This window comes from Pristiophorus japonicus, chromosome 6 (assembly GCF_044704955.1).
Source record: "Pristiophorus japonicus isolate sPriJap1 chromosome 6, sPriJap1.hap1, whole genome shotgun sequence".
Lineage (NCBI taxonomy): Eukaryota > Metazoa > Chordata > Chondrichthyes > Pristiophoridae > Pristiophorus > Pristiophorus japonicus.
This window is the reverse complement of record NC_091982.1, coordinates 225,146,913-225,167,848: the sequence shown is the minus strand read 5'-3', so window position 1 is coordinate 225,167,848 and position 20,936 is coordinate 225,146,913. Positions and strand designations below refer to the sequence as shown.

General features: G+C 43.9%; 1 protein-coding gene across 5 annotated transcripts in view; it reads left to right on the top strand.

The window, feature by feature from the left end:
* The window catches only part of xrn1 (5'-3' exoribonuclease 1), a 130,481-nt gene that overhangs the window by 63,402 nt on the left and 46,143 nt on the right, over window positions 1–20,936 (top strand). For 4 of the 5 annotated variants that reach the window (XM_070883649.1, XM_070883654.1, XM_070883648.1 and 1 more), the window contains exons 20-28: window positions 2,671–2,802; window positions 7,678–7,840; window positions 8,532–8,645; window positions 9,936–10,034; window positions 12,348–12,463; window positions 13,648–13,794; window positions 16,189–16,278; window positions 17,115–17,250; window positions 19,951–20,007. In XM_070883649.1, coding sequence (XP_070739750.1) covers window positions 2,671–2,802; window positions 7,678–7,840; window positions 8,532–8,645; window positions 9,936–10,034; window positions 12,348–12,463; window positions 13,648–13,794; window positions 16,189–16,278; window positions 17,115–17,250; window positions 19,951–20,007 — 1,054 coding nt within the window. The remainder of the gene's footprint in view (window positions 1–2,670; window positions 2,803–7,677; window positions 7,841–8,531; window positions 8,646–9,935; window positions 10,035–12,347; window positions 12,464–13,647; window positions 13,795–16,188; window positions 16,279–17,114; window positions 17,251–19,950; window positions 20,008–20,936) is intronic. The other variant, XM_070883655.1, reaches the window with a different exon arrangement.

Sequence of the window (20,936 nt, the reverse complement as noted above, 5' to 3'; positions counted from 1 at the left end):
TTTATAACTCTCTGAGAAGAAGTTTCTCCTCATCTCAGTTTTAAATGGGCGGCCCCTTATTCTAAGACTATGTCCCCTAGTTTTAGTTTCCCCTAAGAGTGGAAATACCCTCTCTGCATCCACCTTGTTGAGCCCCCTCATTATCTTATAAGTTTCAATAAGATCACCTCTTATTCTTCTGAACTCCACTGTGTATAGGCCTAACTTACTCAGCCTATCTTCGTAAGTCAACCGGAATCAACCTAGTGAACCTTCTCTGAACAGCCTCCAATGCAAATATATCATTCCTTAAATACGGAGACCAAAACTGTATGCAGTACTCCAGGTGTGGCCTCACCAATACCCTGTACAGTTGTAGCGGGTCGTCTCTGCTTTTATACTCTATCCCCCTTGCAATAAAGGTCAACATTCCATTTGCCTTCCTAATTACTTGCTGTACCTGCATACTAACTTTTTGTGTTTCATGCACAAGGACCCCCAGGTCCCTCTGTACTGCAGCACTTTGCAATTTTTCTCCATTTAAATTATAATTTAATTTTCTATTATTTCTGCCAAAGTGGATAACCTCACATTTTCCCACATTATACTCCATCTGCCAAATTTTTGCCCACTCACTTAGCCTGTCTATATCCCTTTGCAGATTTTTTAAGGGAACATACTTGCTCTGAACTCTCAGGATCTCCTCCTTGAATGCCTCCCACTGCTCTGACACTGATTTACCATCAAATAGCCATTTCCAGTCCACTTTGGCCAAATCCCATCACAGCTCAGCAAAATTGGCTTTACCCCAATTGAGAACTTTTATTCCTGGTCCCTCTTTGTTCTTTTCCAAAACTACCCTAAATCTAACTGAATTATGATCATTAGTGCCAAGATGCCCCTTCCACCTGCCCCTCTTCATTCCCCAAAACCAAGTCCAGAACTGCCCCCCGCCCCCCCCTCCTTGTTGGGCTTGTTACACATTGACTAAAGAAGTTCTCCCGAATGCATTTTAGGGAATTCTGTACCATTCACACTACTGTTTTCCCAGTTAATATTAGGGTAGTTGAAATCCCCCACTATTATAGCTCTATAGTTTTTGCACTTCACAGCAATTTGCCCACATATTTTTTCTTCTATTTCCCTCTGATTGCTTAGAAATTTATCGTACACTCTCGGTCGTGTGATCGCCCCTTTTTTATTCTTTAATTCAACCCTTGCTTGATGACCCCTCTAACATATCATCCCTTGTCACACAGGCTGTAATTGTTTCTTTAATCAATACTCCTTTTTTACCCCCCGTCTATCTCTTCTGAAAACCCTGTAACCAGGAATGTTGAGCTGCCATACCTGCCCTTCTTTTAGCCATGTCTCAGTAATAGCAATAATATCGTACTCCCAAGTGTCAATCTGTGCTCTCAGCTCATCTGCCTTATTTCCTATACTCCTTGCATTGAAGTATATGCCAATTAGTATTGCCAAACTCCCCCGTTGTCCATTTTCCAGCCCTGGTTTCCTCACTTTCTACTTCTACTTTCTACTTCTACTTCTCTGCTGCCCAATTCCAGCTTTGCTTCTCTCCCCACTGAATCTATTCTCCAGTTCCCATCCCCTGCCAAGCTAGTTTAAACCCTCCCCAACAGTCTTATGGAGATTGTTGCGAATAACACCATTGCAGCAAATTCTCTCACTATGTATGGATATTTGCTACTTGCTTGGGAGAGGCGGCATTGCAGCCAACCCTGACATCCACATATGCACACTTTGCAGCAGAAGACTCCACTGAGCTAGGGGTCGGTCAAATCTGTGACCATCATGGTCTATAAACTTAGTATTGCACCACTTAATGATTTTCCTACTGAGTCATTGGGGCTCAATTGGTTCTGTTCTTTCGAAGTCGATATTACTTATTGGCCCTGCATTTGCAATTGGAAAAGTACCAGAAGAATAAGCCTCCGAACCGGAAAAAAAAAGCGCTAACGTACCTGGGGTCTCCGGAGCTTCAGACCCTTCGGGTTCTGGGCCTGCAGGCGTACGCCTTCATGAAGACCTACGGATCTCAGGCGTGCATGTAGTTAGCAAGCATCCCTGGGATCACATGGGCCCGGTCAACCAATCAAAAAAGAGGATTCCTATGATGCTTATGGGGGTTCCATTTACGTATGGAATCCTCATAAGCATATTAGAAATTCCTAAATAAATAAGAATTCACACCTCTTAAATAAAAATAAATGATCATGTTCAAAATTTATTAAAGGATCCATTAAGCATTTAAAATAAAAATTAAATTTACATAAACGAATTTGAAATGTGTGTATTTTTTAATAATTTAAAAAATGTTATTTTAACATTTATTTTAACCCTTATGCTGGTAAAGGAAGGCCTTGCGCCTGCTTTTACCAAGCGTAGGGGTTTTGTGGGCATTCACTGGGCAGTAGTTGGGCAAATAGCCCAACTCTGCCAGGTGATGTGAAGGATCTGTCAATGCAAAACTTGACAGATCGCAAGTTCTGGGTTTCGCGCATGTTCCGTAACATCCAGGCCATTACTAATTGTGATACATTATGTCATCGATGTTGGTGTAACTCAGAACAAGGTTAGAAAATTGAGGAATTAATTCTTCGTGCTAACTTTGTGTAATCGAATGAAAATTCATTTGTAATATGCCTGTTTTATCTGACTGATTTATAGATTTTATTTAGAAGAACCACCAGGAGTACAGAAGGTATATACTGGGAAAACTCCACCACCCATTAAAGTAGTTTACCTTGGAGATGCAGAACAAAATGGGTGGAACAGAGAAGTACATAATATAGCCGATTCGTAAGTAGATATATACATGTCAGATACTTATTTCATATTAATATTTAAAGTCATGTATTGAGTGATAAAGTTTACAATGAGGAAAAAATGTAACCCAGATAAAGGTAAATATTACCATAAGTAGAATTTCCCCTTATTCTCATTATCCTTTTCCACGTTTTCTTGCTTTCACTTCCTTCTCCCGGGCTGTCCAGTTATAGGGCTGAAAATTTGGTTGCTTAGTGCCCGTTGTTTGGGCACGACAGGTGCCGAATTGGTGCTCAAATGACATCCGAGCAGCGTGGTGCGGGCTGCACTGGACGTCATTTTGGTGAGGGCATTGGCACTAGGACCATGTATTGCAAGTATGCAGAGTAGGCAGATTGTGACGTCAATGCTGGAGCTTAATGCCCTCTTGTAACATTGTACAGCTGAACGTGTGTTCAGCAGCAGGAAGGACCCTGCACCAGCGCTACTTAAAGGGATCATCACCTACTTACGGCTGTTGCTGAGTATGCAGAAGTGTTTGGTGCTTTCCAGACTTCTTTAAATTTGCTTAAATTCTCCAAGAAGTGGTGTGGTACATTATAAAGGACTTGTTACTGATTTGCAAGTGGTCTGCTCGGGCCAGTTGCTCCCAGACATGGGTGCAGTAGTTTGTATCCTCCTTGGCCTGCAGCATGATGGGAAGAATGAGTAGAGGTGTCACAGAGCAGGACAAGCTGCTAGAAGGGGAGATGGGCTCTCAGCAGGAGGCTGTATCTATCCAGGGTCTTCAGGGAGCAATTCTCCTATTTCAACCCCCGCGTCAGTGCATGTGAAGTCTCCGTTTTACTAAGGAGGTGCTCACTCAAATCTGCCACCTGGTCCAGGCAGATCTGCAACCTCAGTCCAGAGCGAGGACAGCATTGAGAGTGGCTATAAAGGTGACCACGGCTTTGAACTTCTTCGTATCTGGCCCCTCCCAGGCTGGAGCAGGTGACATCTGTAACATCTCCCAGTTCCCCATCCACTCCTGTATAAGGTAGGTGTATGAGGCTCAGCACGCAAGGAGAGCTGAATACATTTCATTCTCTTGCCAGAGAGAAGTAGATGGAGCAAGCATGTGTCTTTGCCAGGAAAGCAGGCATGGTGCCATTGACTGCACACACATTGTTTTGCGGGCGCTGCATCTCAGTTCTGAGTTGGACTGCAACCGGAAGGGAGTGCACACCCTCAACGTCCAACTGGTGTGCGACCATACTCAGTGCATCGTGCAATTCAATGTTTGCTGGCCCAGCAGCAGCCATGATGCCTTCATTTTGCAGCAGTCCGCTGTACCATCAAAATTTGAGCCATCACAACAAACCAGAGGGTGGCTCTGGGTGTCGCGGGCTGTCCGCTGGCCACCTGGCTCATGACTCCGGTGTGCAACCCAAGCACATGTTGGAAGCATGCATATAATGAAAGCCATGCTGCCACACGGAATCTGATAGAGCAGACCATGAACAACCTTTCTGCTACCTGGACCGCTCTGGAGGAGCCCTGCAGTACTCATCAGAGGGTGTCTCAAGATTCTTCGTGGTCTGCCGCATGCTCCACAACCTCTCCATATGAGGGCACAGCCTTTGCCACGAAGCATACAGCGAGGAGGAGGAGGTGACAACCCAGATTGCTCCTTTCTGCATGGGCTGTCTGTGATCAGCTCATCTGACGGCGGTACCAGTGAGCACAACCCCAATTCCCCATTCACCAATAGTCCCACACCTTGCCTTCCCTCTGTTATTGTCCTCTTGGCCACAATGCTATAATAAAAGCCATCACAAAAAAAACATTCCAAACCAATTTTATGAATCAAACCATTACAATATTTAATTCAAAAATCAGCTAATCGGTGTGCCTTTGCCTGTCCTCGTGCTCCAGCGCAGTGCTACGCCAGTTGCATGCAGCATGGCTGGTTGGAAGGCAACTGGGAGACTTCAGGTGGCCTTGCAGAATGACCTCAAGCAGCCTTGTTGGCCCAGTTTCAGACTGAATCACCTCGGCATGGGTGGCAGCAGTCTGGGCTCGCTGGCTGACTGGTAACAGCAAGAGCACTGGCGGAGTGGCAGTGGTGGGAGGCACTGCTATCATCCAGCAGGCTGGTCCTCCACGGAGCCGGAGCCACTGCCACTGCCACTTCTCCAAGGTGGCACCTCAGCAATTCTACTTATATTCTGGAGGACGGATTGCTGGACTGCTATGGCACCCTGCAAGCCCCTTTCAACACTGGTAAACCCAGCCATGATGGCAGCAGTCTGCTTGGTTGGCAGCAAACTGAGCTTGTGTGACTTTAGTCTGAGCTTCCATTGCAGCACTCGGACGTTGGCTTCTGCTTGTGCTGCAGTGGAAGCTGAGGCGTCGGCCATCAGACTCTGCATGATGGTTGGGTCCACAAGTGCCTTAATGGATCATGCTGGAAAGGATGGGCTCCAAGTTCTGTGCAAAGCCCTGTGCAAGGTTGGAGCTATGCTCTATGCTCTTTGACATTGCATTCAGGCTTTCTGGCAGGCCTACCAATGCACCAAGCATTTTGTTATGCATACCGGTCAGCCTTCTTCTGTAGGCCACCCCATTGATGTCCTTATCCGAATCCTGTGTGGCAGAACTCGTGTGTGTGACCTCGCCCTCTGGGAAGCTGGCATCTGCACTACTCTCTTCCCCTGTCCAGGCTGGAGTCCTCTTGTGCCAGTGACTCACTGTACAGATTCCGCCTCTAAGCTACCTTCAAGTCTGCGCAATGCCATTATCTGACCTGGTGGCTGCAAGTGTCAGATCGAGTGACGGTGTTTCTTCTTCATCACTCTCTCTTCCTCTTCTTGCACGACTGCCTGGCCAGGTTGGATTTCTTGGGTCTCTGAAATGAGAAAGGCACAAGGGTAGGGTTGTGGGAGGGCAGGGATGGGGGAGCAAGAGGTCCATGCCTACACCATCTGCAACTTGTAATTCAAAAGAGATTGTGAGATGAGGGATGTGAGAAGGAGGATTAGGTTGGAGCATGCCGTCATCTTCAATGGTTTCAGCGCTGCCGCTGGCCATGATTTCAGTCACAACCATCTCCTCAAGCGGGGTCAGGACATGGAGGCACGCCTGTCCCTCTCCAGTTAGCTGCATCTGCCTACGATTGTGCGCCACCTTGTCCTGCAAAAGAGTGGGAAGTGTGTCAGTGAATGTGGTTCAGTATGTTTGACTGATGTGGCTGTCATGGTTGAATAGCTAGTATTGTGTGCAAGCTATGAGATGTGGGTGTGAGGCTTTCAACAGTGCTAACTGTGTGAGGGTTAGGTGAAGCTATGATTGTGACGTATGAGTCATGATTGATAGAGATCGTTGGTAGATGAGTAATGGGGATGTGGTGAATTGAGCAGTGTGTGAGGCTAGTGATGCAGTTTGTGGGATATGGCATTTGAAGATTAATTCATTGAGCTTGACCATCCGTGTGAGGTCATTAAACTTCTTCCTGCACAGCATCCAGGTCTTCGGGGCAACACTGCTTGCATTGACGGCGTCTGCTATTTGCTCCCATTCCCTTCTCCGCCTCCTGTGGATACAGGACATCTCTCCTGTCCATCTCCTGCACCAGGGTCACGAGTGCTGCATCTGAAAATCTGGGAGCCCTCTGTCTGCCATGTTGCCCCATCTTCACTCTTCCTGTTGGTCACACACTCCTTTATAACAACTTCCAGTACCTGATGCAGCCAGATTGCACCCCTGCTTTAAGAGGTGCAGGCTGGCTTTAGGAACTGCAGGCTAGCTTTAATTGGTGCTAGCCTCTCACGAACTTGGGCCCCCTGCTGAGTGTGCAGCTACTCAACAGAATGTTTAGCGCTGGACTGCACGCCACAATCATTATAATTAGCAAGCAGCACCAAGTTTGTGTGCTGCCTATATTAAACGGGTGCTGGTTAATCGTGCATCGCCATCCTTGCGCACATTTTCGGGCCTTACCCCAGTTTTTAGCCCATAGTATTTAAAGTTTGAAAGGCCCAGTCCTCCCTTCAGCTTCAGGATTATAGTCATCTGAGGCACTGTTGTGACTGTGTGTGCATGACCATGGAAAACCACGATGCACTGTCAAGATCAGGCTGTAACTGTAATAGGCGGCATGGGCATTTTAGTGTTTCCAGCTGCAACCAGAATGTAGGGGTAGCAGGATTGTAGTATTTTGGACTTAGAAGCAGTTTTGAGCCTGAAAGTTAGTATACATAGTTGATGTGTTGCTAGGGTGAGATGAAGTATGGTGGGAGGATTGTTCGTGCGGAGCATAAATTCTGTCATGGACCTGTTGGGCCGGCCTGTTTCTTTGCTGTAAAATTCTGCTGTATGTACAAGGTGCAGAATTATCCTGGCTCTTTGTCTCCACCAGCGGGAACTGGGTGGCAGTACATCTGTTTATACATTTTGTTTATGTGCACTTTATAAAGCTCATTGCAGTACTGCATATATATTACAATACAGTAGCGAGGATTCATCTGAGGAAAATGATGCACAATATCTCATGCGTGATAAAATCTACGATTGTGAAGAATCTACGCGTCATTTTTCTACCACTTTCGTGTTTCCTCCCATTATGATAGATAAACAGAAAAAATATGTGTTTAAAACTTCGCTTGGAATGTGTGCTCTTTACAATGATTAAAAAAATAGTTTTTGAATAGCCAAGTAAACAATGCTCTAACGATAAGACATGCTATGTAACAGTATTCACCACAGTGCCTTGTATACATTAATGTCTTCTCAATTTTGCAGCAAAACTGCAGTATGGGGGGTGATTGTTTTATTAGATGTTTCTTGTAGGGCCTCTTTCTAAACCAGCTAACTTTATCTTTTATTTTTGAAGATTTTTAAATTCATGTTTTAAAAAAAAAAATCTTTCAGTTTCCAGAAAAGGAAAGGAATCCTCATCAATGAAACGTCGGTGCTATTATATGCACAGCTCCTCACTGGCCGACGATATATATTTGGCCATAATGGTGAAGTTACCTTGGAGAAGGAATGGTCAAAGCAAATACTACCATTTGCTCACCATACCACTGTGAGGGTAAGAGTCTGAAAATAACCAAGTAATATCGTGCTTTGTATGTCAGTATGTTGTTTTAACGGCCAGCTTTGGTTTTATTGATTTTGAAAATATCTTTCTGATTTTCTTTTCATGCCTGGTTTTTCAGAAAGATTGTAATTCCTATTGTTGTTTGTGCAAGTTGTGAAGTATCTGACAGCAATTTAGTTGGTGTCGAGGAAATTTAGCTTAAATTAACTCAGGCGGAGACTTTCAGAATTGTGCTTCGAGAGAGTTTTATTTTAAAAAGCGAGATATCTCGGAGAGCCTGCTTGGACCGTACCAAGGCAGAAAACTCTGCCTATACAAGCAAATTGTCCCTATCTTTATACAGAAATTGAATACAGAAATAGAAACGGAATCTTATTCATTAGTCCCGCGAGTACAAAGGTCGTCTCAGGAGGTACACACTCTATCTGTCCTTGCATAGTTTTCTCCCTGTTCACAGTCTGATAAGCAGAATATCAGGAGACTCCCTTTTAATACCAGATGGTCATTTAATTGCATCTCTAAGTTTCAAGGCTGAAAAGCGTGGCTATTTTTCTAGTCCTATTATTTCTTTAAGCATAGCAAAAACAGAATTTAACCCTTCCCTTTTCCATAAGCCATAGATTCATAGATTCTTTCTTCCACAGTTGGGCATGTTTTAAAGTTTTAAAAAATTCTTTTTCAGAACCTTAGATCATTTGATTCCAGTTTCTCTCAATTCAGTACATTGGATGAATTGTTCCCACCCAGAATTAAGGTCTTCATGATGGGGACTCCCTACTATGGCTGCATGGGAGAGGTTCGTTAATTTTGATACAGGAGTTCTAAAATTATGTGGGTTCTCAGTAGTATTGCTTTGAAATTTAGTCCCTGTATGAGAAGTAAAATTGGCCACCAATTGTTTTGTGAAAGTGCACTGATCTATGCTTGCTAGTTATTTTCTTACAACACATAAGTTTCTTCCCTCAATGCCTCAGTGGGCTTACAGAGTGAGTAGCTGAGCCACAAAAACCAGCACAGTACCATGTTCAATCACCAGTCTTGATCTCGGCTGGAATAATGGCATAGGTGCTACAGAAAACATCTCTAGTTTGGGAGTAGAGTGGTGAAGGGACATTTGACTTGGATTCACTGTCTTAGAGCTCCATGTGTGTGGACTGTGAGTGGGGAAAGGATCATAATCGGTTGTAATGTCCCCCATTTACAAATAGCCCTTCGGTACTCATTGTAGAACTTGTGCATGAATGATGGCCACTTGGGCAAGATATTGAAGTGCAACCTGTACCCATGGGACCATATCTCAGCAATGGGTTCCAACCGTAATTAACGACTCTTGTTAAGCACTTCTGCATGAATAGTATTGTACTCTGCATTAGTTTTACTAGCATTTGGAATAATTGAGTTTTGTTCATGAGCAGGCATATAGAAAGACTTGCCGAGGTATAGGACCTTATTACAAACATCTCAAAGCACTTCACATACAATGAATTACATTTGAAATGCAGTTACTTGTGTAGGCAAATACGACAGGCATATTCTGTATAGGAAGATCTTACAAAGCTGTCTGATGAACATCCAATTTATATATTTTTGATGGTGTTAATCGAAGAACTGTTGTGCAGGATACTGGAAGAACTTCTTGATCGAGGTACTATCTTTCAAATGAGGCCCTGCCTGCCTTTTCAGATGGACATAAAAGATCCATGACACTATTCAAGGAAGAGCTGGGGAGTCCTCCTGGTGAACATATTCCTCAACCAGCTCCAGCAAAACAGATTTAACTGATCATTTCTCACATTGCTGTTTGAGACCTTGCTGTCTGTAAATTGGCTGCTCCATTTGCCTATGTAACAGTGACTATACTTTAGGAAGTAATTAATTGCATATGAGCTGCTTTTAGTTCTCGGGATGTGAAAATGGAAGTTCTTTTTTCTTCCAAGTCAGTCACCAATTATATTTATTTCCCCATATGCGCCTGTTCTTAAGCCAGTTAACCAAAATGCATCAGGCCAAAAATGTGCTTGTAATATTTCCTGTGTTGTAGAAAAATAAAATTTCGCTTGACGATATACCTTGAGTATCTTAATAGGTTCAAGACTCTTCCGATGTTATCCAAGATGGGAGAATCCGTGTGGTTTTCAATGTTCCATGCGAGCCACAGTTAGATGGCATTATACAAAACCAGCATGTAAGTACTAAGGGCCCAAGTTTCCACACGATAAAAAACGGGCGCCCCTCTGAGCTGGGCGCCCGTTTTTCGCGCCTAAAACGGCGCCGGAAAAAAAACTCGCGCTTCTGGAGCGTTCTGCAGCTCCTTGTCTGTTTGGCGCGGCGCCCATGTGGGCGGAGCCTACACTCGCGCCGATTTTGTAAGTGGGAGGGGTGGGTACTATTTAAATTAGTTTTTTTCCTGCCGGCAACGCTGAGCGTGTGAGTTGGAGCGTTCGCGCACGCGCAGTGTGAAGGAAACATTGGCACTCGGCCATTTTTGTAGTGCTTTGTAGCTGTTTAGTTTTTGAACATTTTTTAATAAAATCACATTGCCATCAGCACATCAGCACTGAGAAGGCTGCAGGAAGCCTCAGAAAGTTGAGGCAGCCATTTCCCGACGACCTCCCCCTTTTGCCTCAATTTCTGAGGCTTCCTGCAGCCTTCTGTCTCCTTCCCTCCCTCCCGCCGTCTGAAACGGCTTCCTCCCCTCCCCCGCTGCGTTCAGTCGGTCGGTCGGGCCCGCACTCCACCCCTCCCCCCGCTCGCCTGCCCGGAATGGCTCCCCCCCCCCCCCTGCATTCGGTCGCTCGCCCGCCGTCTAGAACGGCTCCCCCCCCCCCCCCCCCCCCCCCCCCCCGCGTTCGGTCGGTCGGTTCCCTCGCTCCCGCCGTCTGGAACGGCTTCCTCCCCCCCTCCGCGTTCGGTCGGTCGGTTCCCTCGCTCCCGCCGTCTAGAACGGCTCCCCCCCCCCCCCCCGCGTTCGGTCGGTCGGTTCCCTCCCTCCCGCCGTCTGGAACGGCTTCCTCCCCCCCCCCGCGGTCGGTTCCCGCCCGCCCGCCGTCTGGAATGGCTTCCTCTTCCCCCCCCCCCCCCCCCGCGTTCGGTCGGCAGTCGGTTCCCTCCCTCTCGCCATCTGGAACGGCTCCCTTTCTCCCCCCCCCCCCCCCTGCGTTCGGTCGGCGGTCAGTTCCCTCCCTCCCGCCGTCTGGAATGGCTTCCTCTCCTCCCCCCCCCCCCCCCCCCCCCCCCCGCGTTCGGTCGGCAGTCGGTTCCCTCCCTCTCGCCATCTGGAACGGCTTCCTTCCCCCCTCCCCGTGTTCGGGAACGGCTGCCTCGTTTTGTGAGGCTTCCTGCAGCATTCTCCCTGGCTGAAGCACTTTCACACAGGTAGGAAGATGGTTTATTTAATCTTTTCTTTGCTTATAAATTTTTATTCAGGTTGAATTTATTTGTATAAGTATAAATAAGGATTTATTGTAGAATTTTATGACTTCCCTTCCCCCTCCCCCCACCTCGTTCTGGACGCCTAATTTGTAACCTGCGTCTGATTTTTTAATGTGTAGACAAGGTTTTTTCAGTTCTACAAAAATCTTCACTTGCTCCATTCTAAGTTAGTTTGGAGTACGTTTTCACTGTGGAAACTTTCAAATCAGGCGTCAGTGGCCGGACACGCCCCCTTTTGAAGAAAAAATTCTGTTCCAAACTAGAACTGTTCTACCTGACTAGAACTGCAGAAAAAAAAATGTGGAGAATTGCGATTTCTAAGATAATCCGTTCTCCACCAGTTGCTCCTAAAAATCAGGCGCAAATTATGTGGAAACTTGGGCCCATAATGTTAATTCGCACAGAATTCCATCTAATATCACTATATTTTTGAAACCTTATTTTTTGAACAGAAATTATGACACAGCTGTAGCAACCTAATGACATACTAGTTAAAATGTAGTAAGCTCATTCTCCATAATGTGATTTTAACTGCTTGATTGATCCCAGTTGTTCTGATTCTCAGTCATCTATTGTGTTGTCAACTTAAAAGTTGTGTAGTTCCAACATAAGCATACATAAATTTGCACCCAGTCCACACAGTGAATATTCGATTCCCTCTTGCATATAGCTATCAACCTTTGCCCTCTTCCCAGACCAGAAGACCGCAATATCTTCTATACCCACCTCACTTGAGTCTTCCTCCCGAACTTTCACTGTGAAACAACTTCAGAAGGAAGTTAGCACAACTGTATTCTTACCCCTCCTGCCCTCTGGATCCACGCTTTTCATGGCAGTTTCTCCCCATTAAAGTTGAAACAAGAAAGTCAGTTCCATTAAGTATCAAGTAATACTGGCCCTGGGCTATCCTTCAATCATTTCCTTTATTTATCCTACCCATTCCTTCACTTTGAAGGGTGACACTTTATTTCAAAACTACATAATGGAAAATGATTGTAACTAATTCTATTTTGAACCAGCAATATTTGTATTGAGCAGTTTTTGGATTTTTGGGTGATTGTTTCAGAAATATTCTACAAAATATAATCCTGGATACGTCTTGGCCAGCCGCCTTGGAGTTACTGGGTACCTTGTGTCAAGGTTAACGGGGAGTTTGTTTATTGGGAGAGGAACAAAGAAAAAGTAAGCATGCCTTTATTGATATTTCCTGTGTTTTGAGTGTTTTTTGACTCACTTTGACATGTAAACAATATTAATGATGGGTCCATTGGCCGTTTCCTCACTGGGTGAGTGGAAAATTAGATAAATAATCACAGGCTGTCGCTGTACGCTTAAAGAATACCTGATTCAAGAGTTGCATTGCCAAATGCCTACTAGTAGTTCAGCTCTCCACTCTTGACTTTGGTGGGGGGGCACGGCAGAAACAGCTACAAGTTATTTTTTAAACTGCAACATTTTAAAACTTGTAAAGCAGTCATCCTAATTTTTTTTTAACTGATTGGGCCGATGATGATCTGAACTTTACTTAAATTATTAGTTGTTTGAATTTAACATTTGTGTAATATTAAAATTGTACAGGGAGTTATAGGAACTGTATCACAAAATTGAGGGCAAGCCAATCAATTTTTAAAGGGAAGGCGACAGACAGCATCCTATACACAGTTGACCTATTTTCAATTTCCTGTTTCAACACATATGCAAATACAATATTGGTCTTCAGAATGTTCAGAGACCGAATTGAATAGTATGTTTTATTCGCTCAGATTTTTTAATTGCAAGTGACAGAGGATGAGTGAAGGACATTACTGAAAGGGAAACTTGTGCCACCTGCACCAGATTGATGATGGTAACAATTTTGAACTGCTGTAATATGTTCATACAAGAAATGTGATGCAATAGGTCAGGAAGAGTGAGAATGGAATTTTAGTTGCATTAGTGTATGAAGATCAATATCGATCATCTATATTTTCTGCTTTTAAAAGTGCCATTGCTGTCATTTCGGGCTGGTAACTGCAGGGCTCAATGGGCCAAATGGTCTCCTGCACTGTAACCATTCTATGATTCTATGTTGGGTATAGAATCCTTAGTGAAAGTATCCTTAGTTAGACAAGGATATCCTTAGCATGTTCTGTAAAAGAATCATTGGGTGGCAGTTGAAACACAGGATTCTTCACAATTGTGATTTTGAAGAAATTGCTCCACACTGATTTTTCTTTCTGTAGCAAGAGTTGCTATATACAAAAAAACCTCAACTGGATTTATAAATGCAAACTGCTAATTGAATCTTTATGGAACCTTGAGGTAGGAATTGCAATAATATAAAGATAATTTTGTTGTAATAATTCTTAAAAACTCCACTTTGCCAGTCCTTTTGGAGAACAGAAAATGAATGTGGGGCTGAATCTGAAGTTTAATAAAAAGAATGAAGAAGTTCCTGGTTACACAAAGAAAGTTGGGAACGAGTGGCTGTATTCCTCTGCAGTTGAACTGATTCTGAGTGAATATCTAGAAAGGTAACTGATTTATTTTGTAATTCAACGTTTTAATGATTAATTCTGAAATCTAACCTTGTTAATCTAGGGCACAATGTTTTTTGTAATTGAAGATGGGATTTTGGGTACCTGAATAGTTCCAGCCCCACATTGTTGGCCTTTCAAGATTGAATCCAAGCCTCAGCTTCTAAAAGGTGCTTGCTGACATAAGGCAGGATTCAGTAGTTTTTAAGTACACTACCCAATGGAGTTTGGTCTATTGTACTGCACCCGAATATGTCCCGAACTTATTTTCATATTGTGAGTACCAGTGTTGCGAATCGTCTTATCAGGAGTATGGAGTGCCACTACAACTGGCGAATGTTTTGCTGAAACTTCTGTTGCTCAAACACATTTCTAATTGACACTGGATGTAAAAGATTCCATGGCATCATTTGAAGAGCAGGAGATTTCCCGGTGTCCTGACCAACATCACTAAAACAGATTATAGAAACATAGAAAATATGTGCAGGAGTAGGCCATTCGGCCCTTCGAGCCTGCACCACCATTCAATAAGATCATGGCTGATCATTCACCTCAGTACCCCTTTCCTGCTTTCTCTCCATACCCCTTGATCCCTTTAGCCGTAAGGGCCATATCTAACTCCCTCTTGAATATGTCTAACGAACTGACATCAACAACTCTCTGCGGCAGAGAATTCCACAGGTAACAACTCTCGGTGAGTGAAGAAGTTTCTCCTCATCTCGGTCCTAAATGGCTTACCCCTTATCCTAAGACTGTGACCCCTGGTTCTGGACTTCCCCAACATCGGCAACATTCTTCCTGCATCTAACCTGCTCAGTCCCATCAGAATTTTATATGTTTCTATGAGATCCCCTCTCATTCTTCTAAACTCCAGTGAATACAGGCCCAGTCGATCCAGTCTCTCCTCATATGTCAGTCCTGCCATCCCGGAAATCAGTCTGGTGAACCTTTGCGGCACTCCCTCAGATTAGGAGACCAAAACTGAACACAATATTCCAGGTGAGGCCTCACCAAGGCCCTGTACAACTGCAGTAAGACCTCCCTGCTCCTATACTCAAATCCCCTAGCTATGAAGGCCAACATGCCATTTGCCTTTTTCATCGCCTGCTGTACCTGCATGCCAACTTTCAATGACTGATGTACCATGACACCCAGGTCTCGTTGCACCTCCCCTTTTCCTATCTTCCGCCAATCAGGTAATATTCTGCCTTCATGTTTTTGCCACCAAAGTGGATAACCTCACATTTATCCACATTATACTGCACCTGCCATGCATTTGCCCACTCACCTAATCTGTCCAAATCACCCTGCAGCCTCTTAGCATCCTCCTCACAGCTCACACCGCCACCCAGCTTAGTGTCATCTGCAAACTTGGAGATATTCCTTCATCTAAATCATTGATGTATATTGTAAATAGCTGGGGTCACAGCACTGAGCCCTGCGGTACCCCACTAGTCACTGCCTGCCATTCTGAAAAGGACCCGTTTATCCCGACTCTCTGCTTCCTGTCTGCCAACCAGTTCTCTATCCACGTCAATACATTACCCCCAATACCATGTGCTTTAATTTTGCACACCAACCTCATGTGGGACCTTGTCAAAAGCCTTTTGAAAGTCCAAATACATCACATCTGCTGGTGTTCTCCCTTGCCCACTCTACTAGTTACATCCTCAAAAAGTTCTAGAAGATTTGTCAAGCATGATTCCCCTTTCATAAATCCATGTTGACGTGGATCCTGTCACTGCTTTCCAAATGCGCTGCTATTTCATCTTTAATCATTGATTCCACCATTTCCACCACTACTGATGTCAGCCTAACCGGTCTATAATTCCCTATTTTCTCTCCCTTTTTTAAAAAGTGGGGTTACATTAGCCACCTTCCAGTCCATAGGAACTGATCCAGAGTCAATAGACTGTTGGAAAATGATCACCAATGCATCCACTATTTCTAGGGCCACTTCCTTAAGTACTCTGGGATGCAGACTATCAGACCCTGGGGATTTATCGGCCTTCAATCCCATCAATTTCCCTAACACAATTTCCTGACTAATCAGGATTTCCTTCAGTTCCTCCTGCTTGCTTGACCCTCGGTCCCCTAGTATTTCCGGAAAGTTATTTGTGTCATCCTTCGTGAAGACAGAAGCAAAGTTATTTGTTCAGTTGGTCTGCCATTTCTTTGTTCCCCGTTATAAATTCACCTGATTCTGCCTGCAAGGGATCTACGTTTGTCTTCACTAATCTTTTTCTCTTCACATATCTATAGAAGCTTTTGCAGTCAGTTTTTATGTTCCCAGCAAGCTTCCTCTCGTACTCTATTTTCCCCCGCCTAATAAATTTTAAATTGTAATAGCGAAGAGAAACCAAATGTAAACTGTGTTGTTTTACTTTTTAGATTCCCAGAATTAATAAGCTACATTGCTAAAAACAGCCAAGAGGATCTGTACTACGAGGACAACATTTGGTCTGGAGAGGATGAGAATGGGTGAGATTATGTTGTTTTGCGCTGTACAGAGCGTATTTAATATTGCTTTAGCTGCAATTAAACAATGCGGTTTTTGATACTTTTCACATTAATCTTTCAGCTGCTTTAAACATGATCTTTGGGGCAGATTTAACTAAGTTTAATTATCTTAATCACAAAAATGCCAATATCCTCACCTCATGAATGCGCTGATTCATGCTAATGTATGGTTCCATACAAACATAGGAACAGGAGGAGGCCATTTAGTCCCTCGAGCCTGTTCTGCCATTCAATGAGATCATGGCTGATCTGTGATCTAATTCTCTACTCCCGCCTTTTGCCCCATATCCCTTAATACCTTTGGTTAACAAAAATCCATCAATCTCCGATTTAAAATTAGCAATTGACCGAGCATCAACTGCCGCTTGCAGAAGAGTTCCAAACTGCTACCACCCTTTGCATTTAGAATTGTTTCCTAACTTCACTCCTGAAAGTTCCACAGGGATATTGGCATCCCCTCGATACTTCACCTAAGTGTCCGTTCTTCATCTGTGAGCCTAAGCTGTCAAAGCTATTCCAACATATAAGGCATCAAAGTACCCAAGCTCTTTCCAGCATGGGTTCCTGGATAGTAATCAAGATACTAATTAAAAAATTAGCTCTCAGATTGAATGTTGAGACCAATTGTAAGTCCAGTTGAGATTAAATTAACTCAAAATAGACCATGGATGAAACCTGCATCTTACTAGTCTGTCTGTTTAGTAATGTACTGAGTAATGCTTTTATACTGTGCATAAAGCTAAATATGCAACTATTTAAAAAAAAAAAAAAAAAAATTGTATTTCAATTTTGAACAGTCCTGAAAAGATCCAAGAAATTGGAGCCTGGTTGAAGATGCATCCTGTCAGTAGTTTGTCGAGAGCATCATGTGACTTGAACCTACTGGATACAGCAATTGTTGAAAAGATTGAAGAGGAGGTAGAAAGCTGCAAGGTATTTCCTTTTTCCTATTGCAAAACATAACTAGATCAATAATCTCAGACTGTTTATGCCATCAATCCTTTTTTCCTTTTGTTCTGTTAAATAATGTTTCCTCTTGCTGAGTCTGTTGTTTCTTATTGGTGTATGATTCAACGAGTGTCAGCTACCAATTGTCGTAATCCTCTTGTTGCCTCAGATAAATGAGCACAAGTCGGAAACTGAACCTAAAGCTGCCAGATCTGTATGACTACATTATGCAATGTCCTTACAAACGGACGTTGGGAGAATCCAGTCAGAATTTTAGGTCTTTTTTCTGTTTCCCTCCCCCACCTCCTGCAAACCAATGTCTGATCAATAAGGGAGGCAGGAGACCTGTTCCCAGTTCTGTCTGCCTGTGCTGCTGTCAAACCAACTTTTGACAAGTTCCCACACAAGAGATTGGTGTGCAAAATTAAAGCACATGGTATTGGGAGTAATGTACTGACGTGGATAGAGAACTGGTTGGCAGACAGGACACAGAGAATCGGGATAAACGGGTCCTTTTCAGAATGGCAGGCAGTGACTAGTGGGGTGTCGCAGGGCTCGGTATTGGGACCCCAGCTATTTACAATATATATTAATGATTTAGATGAAGGAATTGAATGTAATACCTCCAAGTTTGCAGATGACACTAAGCTGAGTGGCAGTGTGAGCTGTGAGGAGAATGCTAAGAGGCTGCAGGGTGACTTTGACAGGTTAGGTGAGTGGGGAAATGCATGGCAGATGCAGTACAAGGTGGATAAATATGAGGTTATCCACTTTGGGGGCAAAAACACGAAGGCAGAATATTATCTGAATGGCAGAAGATTAGGAAAAGGGGAGGTGCAACAAGACCTGGGTGTCATGGTACATCAGTCATTGAAAGTTGGCATGCAGGTACAGCAGGCGGTGAAGAAGGCAAGGCCTTCATAGCTAGGGGATTTGAGTATAGGAGCAGGGAGGTCTTACTGCAGTTGTACAGGGCCTTGGTGAGGCCTCACCTGGAATATTATGTTCAGTTTTGGTCTCCTAATCTGAGGAAGGATGTTCTTGCTATTGAGGGAGTGCAGCGAAGGTTCACCAGACTGATTCCCGGGATGGCAAGACTGACATATGAGGAGAGACTGGATCGACTGGGCCTGTATTCACTGGAGTTTAGAAGAATGAGAGGGGATCTTATAGAAACACATTAAATTCGGACGGGACTGGGCAGGTTAGATGCAGGAAGAATGTTCCCGATGTTGGAGAGGTCCAGAGCCAGAGGACACAGTCTAAGGATAAGGGGTAAGCCATTTAGGACTGAGATGAGGAGAAACTTCTTCACTCAGAGAGTTGTTAACCTGTAGAATTCCCTACCGCAGAGAGTTGTTGATGCCAGTTCATTGGATGTATTCAAGAGGGAGTTAGATATGGCCTTTACGGCTAAAGGGATCAAGGAGTATAGAGAGAAAGCAGGAAAGGGATACCGAGGTGAATGATCAGCCATGATCTTATTGAATGGTGACGCAGGCTCGAAGGTCCGAATGGCCTACTCCTGCACCTATTTTCCATGTTTCTATGTTAGGAGTGCACCTAATCATTTAAAATAAATGTTCCTTTCCCTCTCATTCCCAGATGACATGGCTAAATTTAGCTACTCAGTTATGACTAATTGCATGGGGAAAACCTTCCCGCTCCCTCTTTCCCCAAGGCACATGATTTTATATAGTGCCTTAGCTCACTACTGTATTTACCTGTCTGTTGTATATAATTCTTGTCTATAATCCTATTATTAAAATAATATGCAATAACCTATCCCTTTTAACAAAAACAATAATCCACAATTTCTTTTTAAATGTTGGATTTTATGGAATATGAGTACTACAGGTTGTACCTCTCCAGTCCGGGATTCTTTAGTCTGGAAACGTCCCTGGTCCAGCATCAGTCCCGGTGAGGGTGGGGGTCCATTGGAAATTTAAAAAAAAATGTTGGCTCCAAGTGTTAAATGTACGTGTGCTGCATTTTGGATGACAGATCTTGACAGCCTTGCCTTGACCAGCTGGAGGTTTTACACACTGGCTGGTGCTGTGGTTTGACACGCGCTCCTCGCTGCCGAGGCCGCCTCTCCTTGCCTGATTGGCGGCGGGTACGCATGCTTTGAAGGCTGCAGTGCCGGACTGAGCCGACATTTTCCCCTCCCGCCGGTCTTTGGCAGGGGGTGTTGTATGTGTCTCCGTCCGAGGAGGCTGTCGCTTCCACCAGTCAGGCTCTGCTTGCAGCTCACATACGGACTGGCGCCGGGAGTAGGATAGTGGGTAAGGGTCAGCGTCTCTCCTTGACTTTATACTCCACTTTATCTCCGATCTCTAGTTTTTTTTGTGTGTATGTATGTGGTTTTTTTGAGGTACGCGGGCAAGGAACAGGAAGGGCAGGCGGCTGATTGAGGCGCCGAAGCTGGGCCTGAGGATTAAAAAAACTGAGTGATTCTGGACGACTAAATGCTGCGCAGTCGGCTTCTGCGCAGTGCATCACAGAGCGCGTCCGGGTCGTCAGCAGCGTTGTCACCAGCTGACCTCCCGTGGTTTGGAAAATTCTCGTCAGGTCCCAAGGGTGCTGGAGAGGCCCAACTGTAGTCTATATATTTTAAATGGAACAATATTGGCCATATGGTGAAGGTCTTGAGTTTAATATCACTTTCATCATTATTATTCTTAGCAAAGAAGAAGTAACAAGAAAGTAAGAGTGACTGTGAAACCACACCTCTTATACAGGGTAAGTTGAATTATTCTGTTTTATCAAAATATACTGCAAGTCTGAAAAGACTGAAAGATGATGTTCTAAGAGAGTTTTTGCATCTGACATGACTTTTAAGTCTTTTGCAAAGTTATCTCCACGTCAGTGAATAGTTGTACGACTGGACAGTAAAGGGTCTTCAAACTAAAATCCAGACTTTACTGCCAATTGTTTACTTTCCTCACTGCTATTAATAAAATAAAAGTGTGAAGATCACATAAATGTTTGTACTACAAGTACTGGACAAAGAAAATCCTCCCCTCACTGGGTAAGATTTTGCTAAGCATCTGAAAGATGGGATATCTATCTCCAGCAAGGGGGAAAAACAAGCAAGATTAATTCTACCAGTTGTTGACATATTAATGACTGTGGAGAAGAAATTGTTCAACATGGCTGGAAAAGGTTCCAATATTATCCTACAGCTCAACTTCACAAGTAGGTACATAGTTGTGTTCTATGGCAAATTTCCTGTTTGTGGGGCCAAGTAACGTCTTAAAACTAAGAGCACCAAAAAGTGTGTGTGATGACTTCTGGTCTGAACCGATATGTGCAGGAAGGATATTAGCAGTGATGCTGTTTAAAAGTTTAAAATAAGCTGTCTAAATGCAAGGTCAACAACTGTATGAGTGAGATAATATATGGCCACTGTAAAACTATTGACAAAACAAAATTGGCACTTTGAGCTAAAAGCAGAATACTCCAAACGAAATGAGAAGAATAAATGCTGGAAACACTCGATCAGGCAGCATCTGTGGAAATACACACTTTGAGCTTAATTGGCTTTATTAATATGGCTTGCAAAAACTTCAATCTCCATTCACAAAGAGGTTAGTGAGACAATGATGGAACAACATTACTCAGTAATATTTCATTGAGAACTTTAGTACCATGCAGTGTCTTGCTCCAGA